This window comes from Symphalangus syndactylus, chromosome 13 (genome assembly GCF_028878055.3).
Source record: "Symphalangus syndactylus isolate Jambi chromosome 13, NHGRI_mSymSyn1-v2.1_pri, whole genome shotgun sequence".
NCBI lineage: Eukaryota > Metazoa > Chordata > Mammalia > Primates > Hylobatidae > Symphalangus > Symphalangus syndactylus.
Window position 1 is genome coordinate 61,618,800 of NC_072435.2, and position 14,986 is coordinate 61,633,785.

Sequence of the window (14,986 nt, forward strand, 5' to 3'; positions counted from 1 at the left end):
TCCTCATCTGACGTATGTCAGGATAGTCAACAGTTCTCCAAATGAGAAAGTAAGAGTGGGTGAGGAGTGACAGATGGGGGTGTGTGAGGCCCAGGCTGGCTTTAGCAGCTGCTGGGTTCCCTAGGGAGAAGGGAGAAGGCTAGGAGAGAAATGACAACTGTGCTCATTGATACGAGCCTTGGGAACCAGGCTTCTCTGACCTTCCTTCCATAAATGCTAAGAGCACACAGCTGATAAGAGGCCCTAGCGCTCAGAAGGTGGGCTTTTTGGATTTTACAATTCCCTTGCCACCGTTAGTGGAAGGAGGAGTGAAATAAAGTTTAAAATGTGTCTTTCTTTATCCTTAAAAGACCGCGGGGTCTGGGCGCGGTAGCTCATGCCTGTAATCCCAGCACTTCGGGAGGCTGAGGTGGGTGGATCACCTGAAGTCAGAAGTTCAAGACCAGCCTGGTCAACATGGTGAAACCCCATCTCTACTAAAAATTAGCCTGGTGTAGTGGCAGGCGCCTATAATCCCAGCTACTCAGGAGGCTGAGGCAGGAGACTCACTTGAACCCGGGAGGCAGAGGTTGCAGTGAGCTGAGATTGTGCCAATGCGCTCCAGCCTGGGGGACAAGAGCGAAACTTTGTCTCAAAAAAAAAAAAAAAAAAAAAAAAGACCACCGGAAGTGCCTTTGTTTTTTCTATTGTCAACTCAGCCCTAGACAAAGTCTGGACTAGAATCTTTAAGGCCTTAGCTTCATACATTGAACTGTTTCCCCCAAACTCTCTAAACAGAAGTAGGACTCTGAGTCCTCTGAACAGTAAGAACACTTGCAGTTCAGACCTATGGAACTGGAGCCTGCCCGTTAACCTACCTGTATAGGGATAGCAAAGACTTCTGGAGCCTTTGTAAGATCCAAAATTTGTTCAGAATTAAGAACTTCTCGATATCCCGTGGCTGTTGCTGTAGCACTTTTAGTAACAGCATGTCGTACTACAAATATGCTTCTTGGCATTTTGGATGGGCAGGTCTACTATTAGATGCTTTGGTTTCAGGGGATAAAGAGCAAGCTCTGAAGAGCCCTAAGCAAAGCTGGGAATTGCATGACTTTCTGTTGGCTGCCCCACCTCCTTCTCAATATCCATCTGTTCTCTTGGAATTGATTACTAATCTTCCTCCTAGCTGCCATTTTTTGAGCATTACCAAGTGCTGGGGAGGACACTATGCACTTCGTTTTCCCCCTGCCAGAGTTCTGTTCTCCTCATTTCACATGAGAGGAGAGAGGGCACTGAGGCTTACATGGCGAAGGAAACTGTGGGTGGTCATGGAGCCAGGGAAAGGCAGAGCTCCTGGCTGTATGCAGTGGGAAATGGATCTCTCTCTTGGCTTATCCTTTCCCATTCCTGCTTTGACAGCCCTTTGAAGGTAAAAGTAAGCCAATGCCTACCCTCAGCCAAAATGTCAGATGATTCTTAAGGTTTTTAATGTGACAACTGCTTATATTGACTATAAGCACTTTGCCTTTGTCTCTGCAAACATTTGTATTTTAAATAAGACTCAAAGACCAAAAAACCGTAGAGATGAAACCATGGGATAGGGCTGCCACGAGGGCAGGGACTACCAAAGAGTTCTCAAATCATTCCAAGTTAGTGGCTCTGCGCTCATAAGCCAAGCATTTCACAGCACAGCTCTTGCACATAACAGACACATAATCAGCTGATTAAAACTCAGTTCATGTTCTCCGTAAGTGTAAGAAAAGCACAAGGAAAGCTGTTTTGGTTAACTTCAGTTTCTCTTAGTGAGAAAGCATCAGCTTTATCCAGCAACTTCACATATGTATCTTTAAGTTTGAAATGCCCACTGTTCCTAGGTCAGGTTTTTATTCTAGGTTGCAGATAACACTTGGATTTATACATTAAGAAAAATGAAAGAATGTTCTCTAGTTCATGGAAATTTGTTTGGCTTTATTTTGACAGTGTTTTGAATTAACCAGATATGAAGAAGGTGAGTTTAGTATGTTTGTTTACACTGAAGTGCCTTTATGATATTTTGTCTTGTTTGTCCCTGATCACAATTTTAGTGCAAACATCCTTTTGGATGATCAGTTTCAACCCAAACTAACTGATTTTGCCATGGCACACTTCCGGTCCCACCTAGAACATCAGAGTTGTACCATAAATATGACCAGCAGCAGCAGTAAACATCTGTGGTACATGCCAGAAGAGTACATCAGACAGGGGAAACTTTCCATTAAAACAGACGTCTACAGCTTTGGAATTGTGAGTACCAACTGCCAGTTAACAAAGGAGGAGAGTTTATTGCCAAGAATGTTCTAGATTCTAAGAATTTTTTAAAGAGTTTTAACTTTTGACTCATTGATTTCCTGTTAGCCCATCTTATATATTAATTTTGTGCAATCAAGCAATTAATAAAATATAAAGTCATTAATTAGAATGAACTATATTCATAGTCATGGTTAATAGTTGCAACAAATTGTGTGTATATTTTTAAGGTATATAGCTGACTTTCTATATATTCCTTGTAGGTAATAATGGAAGTTCTAACAGGATGTAGAGTAGTGTTAGATGATCCAAAACATATCCAGCTGGTAAGAATTGTTTTCATCCTGGCACCTATCTCTTGGTCATTTTCTGATCAAGTTCTCTGTGATAAAATTGTCTCCCTCTCTTCCAAGCGGGATCTCCTTAGAGAATTGATGGAGAAAAGAGGCCTGGATTCATGTCTCTCATTTCTAGATAAGAAAGTGCCTCCCTGCCCTCGGAATTTCTCCGCCAAGCTCTTCTGTTTGGCAGGCCGGTGTGCTGCAACGCGGGCAAAGTTAAGACCATCAATGGATGAAGTGAGTATATACATGGTTTTATTCAAAACAGCCCACGGAACCATGGAAAATCTAAACTAGATAAATTGTGTATCTAAGTGAATTATTTGTTAATGAGACAAATCCAGCCTCCAACAGAGAATTCCAACATAATAGTTAGAGTTTCCAGGTCAAAAAGCCACATCATTTGCTACTCTGGTAGAGGTCATTTCTAGGTGGAACCAAGACCCTACAAAAAATTTAATGTAAAGACATAAATGAGCAGTTTGCAGGGAATATTTTATGCAATCTTTTTTTTTTTTTTTTTTTTTTTGAGACAGAGTCTCACTCTGTTGCCCAGGCTGGAGAGGAGTGGCACTATCTTGGCCCACTGCAACCTCCACCTCCCTAGTTCAAGTGATTCTACTGCCTCAGCCTCCCAAGTAGCTGAGATTATAGGCACGAGCCACCATGCCTGGCTAATTTTTGTATTTTTAGTAGAGGCGGGGGTTTCACATGTTGGCCAGGCTGGTCTCGAACTCCTGACCTCAAGTGATCCACCCGCCTTGGCCTCCCAAAGTGTTCAGTCTTCATTAAGAGATCTGGTTGATTATAAATGCAGCATATATTTTCCTTATCCATTTTTTAAAATTTATTAATCTATCCATAGACTTAATCACCCATTCATTTATTTGTTTATTTGCATAAATAAACAAATACTTAATTAATGCCTACTCTGTGTGTGCCAGACTTTGTGTTGGGTGCTGGGAATACATCAGTGATCAAGATGCAATGACTACCCTCAAGCTCACTGTTAAGAGGAGTCAGATCAGTAAACATAGAATGTTGGTCCAGCAAGGGAAACATAATGATAGACAGAAGGCCAGGTTACCATGGAGCATGGACTCAGAATACACACCAGCCCATGGAAGTTAAAGGAAGCTTTTTGATAGATATGACAGTTTAGCTAAGATCTGAAGAACAGGTTGGATTTAGGCAGCAGTAAGGATGGAAAGACATCCCAAGCAGAGAGAATGAACACCTGCAAAGGCTCCAAGGTGATGGAGCCCATGGTGCTAAGACCACAGATAGTTCAGCATCATGGAGGGGGAGCAGTGAGGGAAAGCCTGGAGTGGTTAAAATAGTAGAAGCTTCCATGACAGAGGGACATGAATTCCATTCTAGGAGTTTGGATTTTATCCTGAGTCTATCATGGAGCCATGCAAGGGTTTTAAACAAGGAGTTGACATGATCAGAATATAAACAGCACTGGCCTTCGAGGCAGGAGAACTGTATTCCAGGCCTGACACCACCCGTGAGAGTTGTGTGGAGCCAAGGGCTCAGGAAGGAGCTATGAGATGTATTGTGCAGGGACAGAGAATTGGAAGCCTGGAGATCTGGTGTCAAACAACAGGTCTGTACCTTACTGACTAATGATACTGCTTCCCTTTTCTGAGCTTCAGGCTTTATCATCTATAAAATGAGAATGATTAATGTTGTTTGTACAGGTTAAATGAGATAATATATGTGAAAGCACTTTGTAAATTGTAAAGCTCTCTATATGTATTTTTTTTAATTACGTGTGTGTGTGTGTATATGAAGGTATGTTGTATGGTGTATTAATTACATCAAGGGTTCTCACATCTAGCTGTACATCCAAATCATCAGAAGCTTCTAACATACAGATTCCTGGACCTTCAACACCTTATTTTTTAAATGACAATCTCTATGTTGGGACCAAGGGAAATGCACTTTAAAAGAGCTCCCTAAAACTTCTGGCATTTGGTCAGGCGCAGTGGCTCACGACTGTAATCCCAGCACTTTGGGAGGCCGAGGTGGGAGGATCAGCTGAGGTCAGGAGTTTGAAACCAGCCTGGCCAACATGGTGAAACCCCATCTCTACTAAAAATACAAAAATTAGCCGGGCATGGTGGCATGTGCCTGTAATACCAGCTACTTGGGAGGCTAAGGCAGGAGGATTGCCTGAACCTGGGAGGCGTAGGTTGCAGTGAGCCTAGATTTTGCCACTGCGCTGCAGCCTGGGCAACAGAGTGAGACTCCGTCTCAAAAAAAAAAAAAAAAAAAAAAACAAGAACAACAACAACAAATAACTGGCATTTAAGAATTACACGTTGGACCCACCATTTCCTCATTCCCTTCCAATCTTCCACGTATTATGGTTGAAGTAAAAAATGTAGAGACTTGCCCAAGTTCACAAAGCTAGTTGGTGGCAAATCTGAGGCTTAAGTCAGGTCTCTTGGTACTTACTTTAGTGTAGTTTCTTTTATACCTTGTTTTAAGTCACTTAAGTTACTCCTCAAAATAAAGGGGTTTAGCTAATCTTTAAGATCCCTTCTAATTCAAAATTCTATAGCTGAAGTAATTTCATGAAAATGAAAGAATATTCTTTATAGGTAGAGAGATAAAGGGTAAAAGGAAAGATTATTCAAACTTAATTTAATGTCTGTTTGCTTCTTTGTTATTAGGTTCTAAATACTCTTGAAAGTACTCAAGCCAGCTTGTATTTTGCTGAAGATCCTCCCGCATCACTAAAGTCCTTCAGGTGTCCTTCTCCTCTATTCCTGGAGAATGTACCAAGTATTCCAGTGGAAGATGATGAAAGCCAGAATAACAATTTACTGCCTTCTGATGAAGGCCTGAGGATAGACAGAATGACTCAGAAAACTCCTTTTGAATGCAGCCAGTCTGAGGTTATGTTTCTGAGCTTGGACAAAAAGGCAGAGAGCAAGAGAAATGAGGAAGCTTGCAACATGCCCAGTTCTTCCTGTGAAGAAAGTTGGTTCCCAAAGTATATAGTTCCATCCCAGGACTTAAGGCCCTATAAGGTAAATATGGATCCTTCTTCAGAAGCTCCAGGCCATTCTTGCAGGATCAGGCCAGTGGATAGCAGCTGTTCCTCCAAATTTTCCTGGGATGAATATAAACAGTACAAAAAAGAATGAATTCCACCAGAAGATAAAGAAAAAAGCAAATATTGCGTAGGCACCTGAGCACAGATATGACCTTGGGAAGACATTGGCTCCATAAGCAATGCCAGGAGAATGATCAATAGTGAGTTTGGGTGATGCAGATAAACAATCTGGACAATTCCATTCCTTTTTTCCAAAACCCTCAAACAGAGTGCCTTAAAAAATTGTTTTATCAGGATAATTGTCTCATGACCAAATCCACGCTCAATTAGAGCCATTCAAAATGCCTTAAGATCAGGGGTTCTGACTTCAGCCAAACAAAACAATCAAAACCTACCAAAAAGGGACTGGATTCTAATGTCATCTCCATCATCCTCAGTGTGAGTCCTCAGAGCCTCCATCTGCCGAGAACATTCAGCTGGATTCCATAGTTTGGTTTAGCTTGCTTGCAAGGCTTGTAGGAGATGTCTAATTTGTAAATGTTAATAGATACCTTTGGAAAGAATCACCTTGTTATTCTGATTGGCCCCTCTTGTTTTCCAGTTAATCCCTGACTAGCCTGCTTGTCTGAAAATGAGCCAGGTTCACCCTTGGCTACAGCATGCTCTGTGTTGAAAGGGGATTTCTTTCCAAGATCTATCCTAAACTCTTAGGACAGTTTATCCTGTATTGACTATTATTACAGCTTTTTAAAAACAGACTTAGTGACCTGTTATATCCTAAGGAGACTATATGAAATGTCCATCAAGTAATTTTTATTCCTGAGAAAATGGCTGGTCAAGGGCCTAGGTCAGCTTTTTGTTTAATCTACACCTTTCAACTCTGGACCTTCACTCCTGCTATTTCTTGGATGTCCCTCTTTTGAAATCCTACCAATCATCAGAGCTCTACAAAACTGCCATCCTCCTGGAAGCCTCCCTAATCTCTACAACCAGAAGTACTCCCCTTATCAGTATTTCCACAGCAATTTCTTTGTATTTCTATTTTATATTTATCACTTTCTGAATTATATCAAAGCTGCTTGTCTCATCTCTTTTACTAGGTTGTAAACTCCCTATATTAGTTTTCTATTGTTTTTGTAACACATTATCACAAATTTAGTTACTTAAAGTAACATTAATTATTTTGCAGTTCTGGAGGTCAGAATTCCTTAGCATTCTTTCTGGAGGCTGTCAGGGAGAACTCACTGCCTTGCCTTTTCCAGTTTCTAGAGGCCACCTGCCTTCTTTGGCTCATGGCCTCTTCCTCCATCTTCAAAGCCAGCAATGTGACATTTCAGATCTCCCTCTGTCTCTCTGTCTCACCGCATCTTCACTACCTTCTTCCTCTCATTCTGGCCCTTCTGCATATCTTTTATAAAGACCTTTGTGATTTCACTGGGCCCACTCAGATAAGCCAGGAAAATCTCTGTGTCTCAGATCCTTAATTTAATTACACCTGCAAAGTCCGTTTTCTCGTGTAAAGTAACATATTCACAGGTTTCTGGAATTGAGACATGGACATCTTTGGGGGGCCATTACTGTGTCTGCCATATGCCCGAGTGTGTGAGGGCCATCTCTTCAGAGCCTAACGTGTCATCCTACACAGAGCAGGTGTTTCCTTATAAATTAAGTTGAATTAAATTACCCCTATGAACCCACATAATCAATAATTCAGCTATAATAAACATTGCTGAGTAAATTAACAAAGGGAGGATAATGACTCTTTATGGTGATGGATAGAAACACTGAAGAAAACCATTTTCAGAGGATTTACTGAATCTTCCTCTCCAAGGAGCTTGTAATAGAAGGGTAAATCTCTAGTTTCTTGTCCAGCAGAGGAATAGGCTCATGTCTTTTATTTTTTTGGTGAGTCAGTATGGTTGGGTTAATCGTACTCACATTAGATTCCATGTTGAAGAACAACTAATAAAAGAAGAAAGTCATCAGGAATCAGGGTGAGATTAACAGACCAAGGTCAGAAACATGGAGTTACAATTCTCCAAAAAAGCACGAAGTGAGATTAAAACCACAGTAAGTCTCAGTCTGATTGACAGGCTTTATACAGGCCCTCAGTAAGCAGTTGGGAGAACCCATGCCCACCACTGCTCTGTAGGGTACCTGGCTGCTCAGAGCTCTCTGCCCCATCTGATCACCACACATATGAAAGGGTTGGACTAAACTTCATATAACTTTTATTCCTGTGACCTGTGCTAGTTTGGCAATTCTTGATTACACATGTTAATGAAAGGAGGCAGCAAAAGTCTTTGACATTTGGTTTACATATTGCAAACCATTCTGAGGCCGATTTAGCTAATTTTAGAGTTGTAATCTGTGATTATATTGGCTGGATTGGGAAATTTAGCCTGGAATCATGTGAAGTTGCCACTAATAATTCACAAAAGAGATCATCAAGAATTGACTCTGTGTTAAAATGTTTTTCACTTAGAATATGGACCCCCACCAATACATTCAGTGAAGGGTCATTAAGGAAGCTCTGATTAACAACAGGCCCATGCAATTACTCAGCACATATAATCTGTTGGTATTATGTTGATTTGAACTTGCTCAGCCGTCTTAAAGCAGGATTTCTCAAACTGTAGTGTGCATCAGAATGACTTGGAAAGCTGGTTAAAAACACGGATTGCTGGGTCCACCCAGCTTCTGATGCAATAGGTCTGGGGTTAGAAATTTTGCTTTCTAATGAGTTCCCAGGTGATGCTGATGCAAATGATGTGAAGCCTACTCTTCACATCAGTGAAAGCCACTGCCTTAAGGTGCTCTTAAATTGTTATAGATTGGTAGATCCTACCTTTCCATCACTGGTATATTTTTTGAAAAAAGGATCCTTTCTTTTCATTCTATTATATTCATCCTATTACATAGGATGTTGGTTAGCACAGAGTGGGAGCTCTAGAAAGATTGTTGACCAATGGTCTTATTGACTAGATCATCTTTCTAGAGTATGACTATTTTGCACCCCTCAGAGATGAAGTCAGATAAGCTGGCAGTGACCTGATTAACTTTGTGATAAGCAGATGCCACTGTGGCTGGGAAGTACCAAATCTTCTGTTGAATGATTCAGTCCTCCTGACTAGATTTGCCTTCTATTGGGTGTATTAATAAGCGTTAGTTGATAAGAATTAAATGTTGCACCTTTCTATGGGTAATAAGAGGATACCTTTATGGTTTCATGATGTGGAGACCACGATACATAAGAAAGCAAGAATGAGTTTCCGGGTGTTCCTTCTGATCAGCAAATATGAATTCATAATTTCACTTACTCTCATTTTTATAATGCACTGTGAGCAATCCTCCAGGCAGATCCTATTCACTAAGCTTCTTCAGGCTTTTGTCCCATTTTATAATGCCCAAACACATGGAGAAAACATTTTGTTGTTTTTGAAAACAGGTATGGGATTTCTGACATAATCAATTTTATTGACTTCTTGAGAGTTGTAATGATCTGTGACTCACTGCATAATATTGTAGTTTTATAGGGTGGCACATCACCCTGTGTAAAACAACTTTTGTGACCTGAGGACTGATGAGTACAGGAAGTGAAGTTTATCATGAGTAGCGTTTATTAAGCATCTGCTAGAATCAAAGCACTGCATTAGCTACTAGGGTATGAAGTAAGACACAAACAGTTTAGTAAGGAAGACAGGGCATCTACCCAAGTCAACAGTTCAGTGACATCTGTTATTTGAACCACACACCAATGGAACCGAAGTAAATGCTGAAAGGGTGAGAAGAAGGAATAGATAACTATGCATTTTTGAGAGAGTGAAGAAGGCTTCTTGGGGAAGGTTTCTGAAAAGAGATAAGGAATTAAGAGAAATAGAAAAGAGCACTGACAAAGCACTCAGGATGGTTATTCAAGGAATTGGGGATCCACAGCAGCTGTGCACAACCATCCTTGATGCCAGAAAAATGGGGTAAGAGTGAAGGGAACTGGGTCTAGAGCTTTGCATGTTTTCTTCTGGTTAACCCTCAGAGTCACCCTGAAGGTGTGGATCCCATCTTATAGGTGAGGCCACTGAGTCAGGAAACTAACTTGCTGAAATCAAGTCCTCCCAGTCCTCCCATCAGGTCCTCTCAGGTCTGGAGGAGCCAGGATTTGAACTCACATTTGTCTGACTTCAAAATCCTTGCTTTTTCTTGTGTTCCACATTGCACAATGGAGCCACTGCCAGTTCAAGCTCCTATGAAAAGGGATGGATGTGAAAAGTCATTTGTTGATTCCACAGATTTTTAGTAGGTACCATGTCTCCTGCCTTTTTCACTATCCTACTTCTCTGCTACTACTTATCTGCTACAGGCACCCACCTCTGCAGTTACTTGATATGAGTTAAATGAATCCATCCATCCAAACTTCCATTCATTGAATAAATACTTATCAATGGCTTCCTTTGTATTAGGCACTATTCTAGGAGCTGGGGCTACAGTGCAGATGGAAACCAGCAAAGCTCACTGCCCTCATGGAGCTTACCTGTGAGTGAATAAATCTCAGGGGGTTCTCCTGTCATAGGTCCTGGCTCCTCTGCCAGCTCTTCCAAATGGGTTCAGAGAGGTTTTCTCCTTGTGCTGTTGTGTAACGGATAATCCCATGGTGGCCCTCACTTTGCTGTTGTATGCACTAAGTAGTTTATGGTGTGCTTTGTGGCTGGCAATTGTGACAGATTCTATTCTTCTATTGGTATGTGGTTTCTTTGGGGCATTTGTTTGGATACTGATGGCATCTTCTGGAGGTCTGAGGCACCTACACAAACCTCAGGTCACTATCACGTGATACTGGAATTGCCTGTTAAATTATATGTCTTCTTCCACAAAACTGCAGGTTCCCTGAGGGCAAGGTCTATGTCCTGCTCATTTTTGGATCCCTAATGGCTGGCACAGTACCTGGTGCATAATATGGTTCAACAAATATTTGTAAAATGAATGAATCAAATAGTTCTTCAAAACATCTTCAGAATCAAGATTGTCATCTAGATTGCACCCAAAGTTTATCTTTCTAGTATTCAGAATATAATCAATCATTGCTTAAATTATTCCATTTCACCATTCTTGAATAAAAACTATTAATTTTAAATACTAATATCTGAGATATCTTTGAAAGAAGGTTAGTCATTGTATGTGTTACTTATAAATTTTCTCTATGGTGGAAAATATTCCCAAACCATGTCTAAGCAATGATAAACCAGTGTTCTGGCAGGGAATAAACTGATGTTTGTTGTGTTTTATATCTGTCTTCCTGTTCCAAATCATGTATATATACTTGATGGTCTGTGGGCTTGACTTGCAAGTATTTTCCTGGGAGGCATTTTATTCCAAAGACCTGTATTGCCTGCTAAACCTTCATTTAAGAGACTCATTATGGATGTCATCTCCATCATTACAAACTTTTCTGGTCATCCGTATATGTAAATAGCAAGATAATATTTACAGAGTTTTACATTGGCTCTTGAATTTTAAAATATTCTCATAGACAAACATTAATTGGAATGGGGAGTAAGGAGGTAGGAATTGCTTACTTGCGGAACTGCAGGCTCATTGTTGTGTCTAGTAGGTGCTAGGTGCATTCACACATCTCTTAAGCTTTAAACAACCTATTGAGCCAGTTTCCGTTTCCTTGATCTATTAGATCAGAGAAAATGAGGCTTAAAGGAGTTGGCTCTTGCCCTAAGTCACACTACTGATAGAATGAGAATACAAACCAAAAACACTTTATTCAAGTCCAGAAAATATCTGCCTTGAAAAAGAATAACTTAAAAATTAAAAGTATCCCCAATTTGAACATGAAAACAGCTAATAGAGATGTGTTATTTTATTTTATTATTATTAATTTTGTCCTCCCATATTGGCAAAGATTAAAGCAATTGACAAAAATGGCATTCTTGTTCACTACTGGCAGGAGTGAAAATTGGTAGAACCTTTCCAGAAGGCAATTTGGCAACATGTATCAAAAACCTAAATGTTGATACACCTTTACCCAGCAGTTTGTTTAGGAATTTATCCTAATGAATAAAAGTTGTCCAAGTCTTTAAACGTGAGCCATAAAGTATACTTCATGATGTCTATGATATTAAAACATTGGAAACAACTGAAATATCTTTCAGTAGAAGATGGATTAAATAAATTCCATGCAGTTGTCATTTAAAAATATTTAGATGTATGTTTATTGCTATGGATATATGTTCCCAAAATATTATTGAATCAAAAAGCAGGCTACAGAATATACGTTTAATATGAGCTCATTTATAACATTGAATATTTTAAGATAATACATGTTTCATAGAGAGATCTTCACCAAATGTTAAGGATGGTTTTTTCTGGGCTGTGGTATTTGGGTGATCTTTACATTCTTCAGACTCTTATGTATTTGAAACTTTTATAATGAATATATATCATTTTTATTAGAAAAGAATAAAGTTTTTGGAAAAAAAAAAGTCATTGTCTACATTTCTACATTTACTTGGCTCTTTGCTTGGTTGTGCCCTCAGTGGCAACTAGCAACTAGTAATAATGCTTCTATTCCACTGTTCTTTATTATTTTTATCTTCCTACCTTAGTAACTGAAGCTACGAAATGGATTTGTCTGGTATCCCTTGAGTAACAAGTTTTGAGAAGGCATGTGACAAAGCAATGCAACAGGCAAAAACCAGATAAGCTGAAATACAGAAAAGCAGAGTACAGATCACAGTATACAACTGAGAGTGTTTTGTAATTAAATATTAGTTGATTTTGCTAAAATCTTTTTTAAATTACCCGTAAGATTTATACTTACAAATCCCTACTTCAAGGAGTTATCTACAGTTAAATGAGAAGATCTTTGCGGAGATAAATTTTCCACCACAAAGTATTCATTCTCCAGACTTGTACCCCACTATCCCTTTTTAGTTTACATGAAATTTTTACCTTGCTGTAGTTTTAGTTGGAAATAAAACTTGCAATATGGCAGAGGAAATGTGACTGAATACAGTGTTTTTCTATAGCAGGTAGAGATGAACCTATGTAACGATGCTAATGGGATTCACAATGCATTAATTATAAAGGGAAATAGCAAAGTATACTCCAGGGTAAAATAGCAACTCTAATGAGTTCTGGCTGGGGGGACTATTTTGTGCACATAATTAAGTTACAAAAGTGTGTAAATATGATTTTTAAAACATACTTCCCAGGCAGATCCAGCTAAAAGATAAATGAGTGCTTTTTTTTTTGTTTTTGTTTTTGTTTTTTGAGACGGAGGAGTCTCACTCTGTCCCCCAGGCTGGAGTGCAGTGGCGCGATCTTGGCTCACTGCAAGCTCCGCCTCTCGGGTTCACGCCACTCTCCTGCCTCAGCCTCCCAAGTAGCTGGGACTACAGGTGCCCGCCACCATGCCCAGCTATTTTTTTGTATATTTAGTAGAGACGAGGTTTCACCGTGTTAGCCAGAATGGTCTCGATCTCCTGACCTCGTGATCCACCCGTCTCAGCCTCCCAAAGTGCTGGGATTACAGGCGTGAGCCCCCTCGCCCAGTCGAGTGCTGGTTTTTAAGAGCATAAAAGAGCCACAATTTTTTTTTATGATACCAAATTAATGTTTTGGTGCTACTTCGTGTTTTCTGGAAGGAAAATGCCAACTGATAAAACTGTGCCCTCACTGCAAAGAGTTCAGTAAAAGAGAATTTAGGAAATCTAATACATATAGTGTAAAATGGGATCATTTCTAAACAGCACATTAGAGTGAGGTTACTCTAGTGATCTTCTTAATGTTCTTGATACCATTATTCACTAATTATAATTTCATGTCATTCTGAATGTGTATAGGCTAATTATAGTGCAGTTGCTGGACCATTAAACACTGGGTCTTATGATATTTCTTTTTCTTATGATTATAACCCAGGATTTTAAAAAAGAGCTACAATGACTTCAGCCAAGGGTAAATGTGAATCTATGACCTTTTATTGTTTTAATTTTGTATCTCCTAGAGGAAAATTTAAGATTCTAGCATGCTTACAAAGCCAAATATGTATGTTTATATTAACTCACTGCTGGCAGCTCTAAGGCTATTACTTGAGACAGCAGGCAGAGCAATCTCTGACATTTTCATTATGCATTTGTCTAGCAGCTTGAAGAGGGGAAATAATTCATGTGATTATGAATAGCCTATCTTGGTCATTAAAATGTATTTCCCTAATAAAAAAATGATCACTGTATTTTAGAAGACATATTCTGACGTGTCTCCATCTTTCTTTCTATCTCATATCCTAGCATTATCATTCCTAATTTCAAAAGCAGTTGAATGAACCAAGTAGCATCACTGCCTTCTGTTTAAAAGGTCTCATCAATTACAGTGAAACTACAACTTCATTTCACTTTAGCCTCTATTTCCAAGGCCACACTCTAGACCCTATCATCACCTGCAACTGCTACATATCAGAAATCATAATATTTTTCCATAAACAAAAATAGTATGTTTTATGACCTCATAAAGATCCTATTATCTGATCCATCAGTGTTCTCCAAAGAAACAGTCAATAGCATATATATAGATGGGTAAGAGGAGACTTATTATGGGATTTGGCTCCCACAATTATAGAGGCTAAGAAGTTTCACAATCTGCCATCTGCACACTGAAGAGCCAGGAAAGCCAGTGGGGTAATTCTGTCCAAGTTCAAAGTCCTGGGAAGGGGGTATTGGGCACTGGTTTCAGAGTCCAGAGGCCCGAGATCAAGAGCTCTGATGTCCAAGTGCAGGAGAAGATGGATGTTCCAGCTCAAGGAGAGAAAGTGAATTCTCCCTTCCTCTGCCTTTTTGTTCTATCTGGGCCCTCAAGAGCCGGGTTGATGGCCACCTGCATGACGAGGGCTTCTTTACTCAGTGCACCAATTCAAATGCTAATCTCTTCCAGGGACACCCTCATGGAAACACCCTAGACCAGAAATGATGGTTTACCTACTACCCAAGTCAAGTTGACATATAAAATTAACCATCACAGTTGTTTAGGTTTCCTTCCTTGATGGCAGGCACCACACCTCCATTCCTGAAGGGTCTAAGTCCTTAGTGATCTTGCCTTTTTTGGAATGTTATGATTTTACATCAATATTCACTCCTGGTTGCGGAACCATTAGCACCCAGAAGTCCCTGGATTCCAGACTTAAGCCTCCCTGCTCTCATTGTGTTCATAAATCTGATTTCCTCTTGATAACTGCAATCAATATCCAGAGGCATAGAACGACTTCTTTCTCTCTTCTTGGTTCAGTGGCACGAAGAACCCAAAATGACAGTGTCTC

General features: G+C 39.8%; 1 protein-coding gene across 4 annotated transcripts in view; it reads left to right on the forward strand.

Annotated features, from left to right (window-relative positions):
• IRAK3 (interleukin 1 receptor associated kinase 3) overlaps positions 1 to 12,158 on the forward strand; it is a 113,212-nt gene extending 101,054 nt beyond the window's left edge. For all 4 annotated transcript variants that reach the window (XM_055240100.2, XM_055240098.2, XM_055240099.2 and 1 more), the window contains 4 exons: positions 2,064 to 2,262; positions 2,529 to 2,591; positions 2,679 to 2,843; positions 5,288 to 12,158. In XM_055240100.2, the coding sequence (XP_055096075.1) occupies positions 2,064 to 2,262; positions 2,529 to 2,591; positions 2,679 to 2,843; positions 5,288 to 5,764 (904 nt within the window). In that variant the 3' untranslated portion in view covers positions 5,765 to 12,158. The remainder of the gene's footprint in view (positions 1 to 2,063; positions 2,263 to 2,528; positions 2,592 to 2,678; positions 2,844 to 5,287) is intronic.
• Positions 12,159 to 14,986: the final 2,828 nt, after the last annotated feature.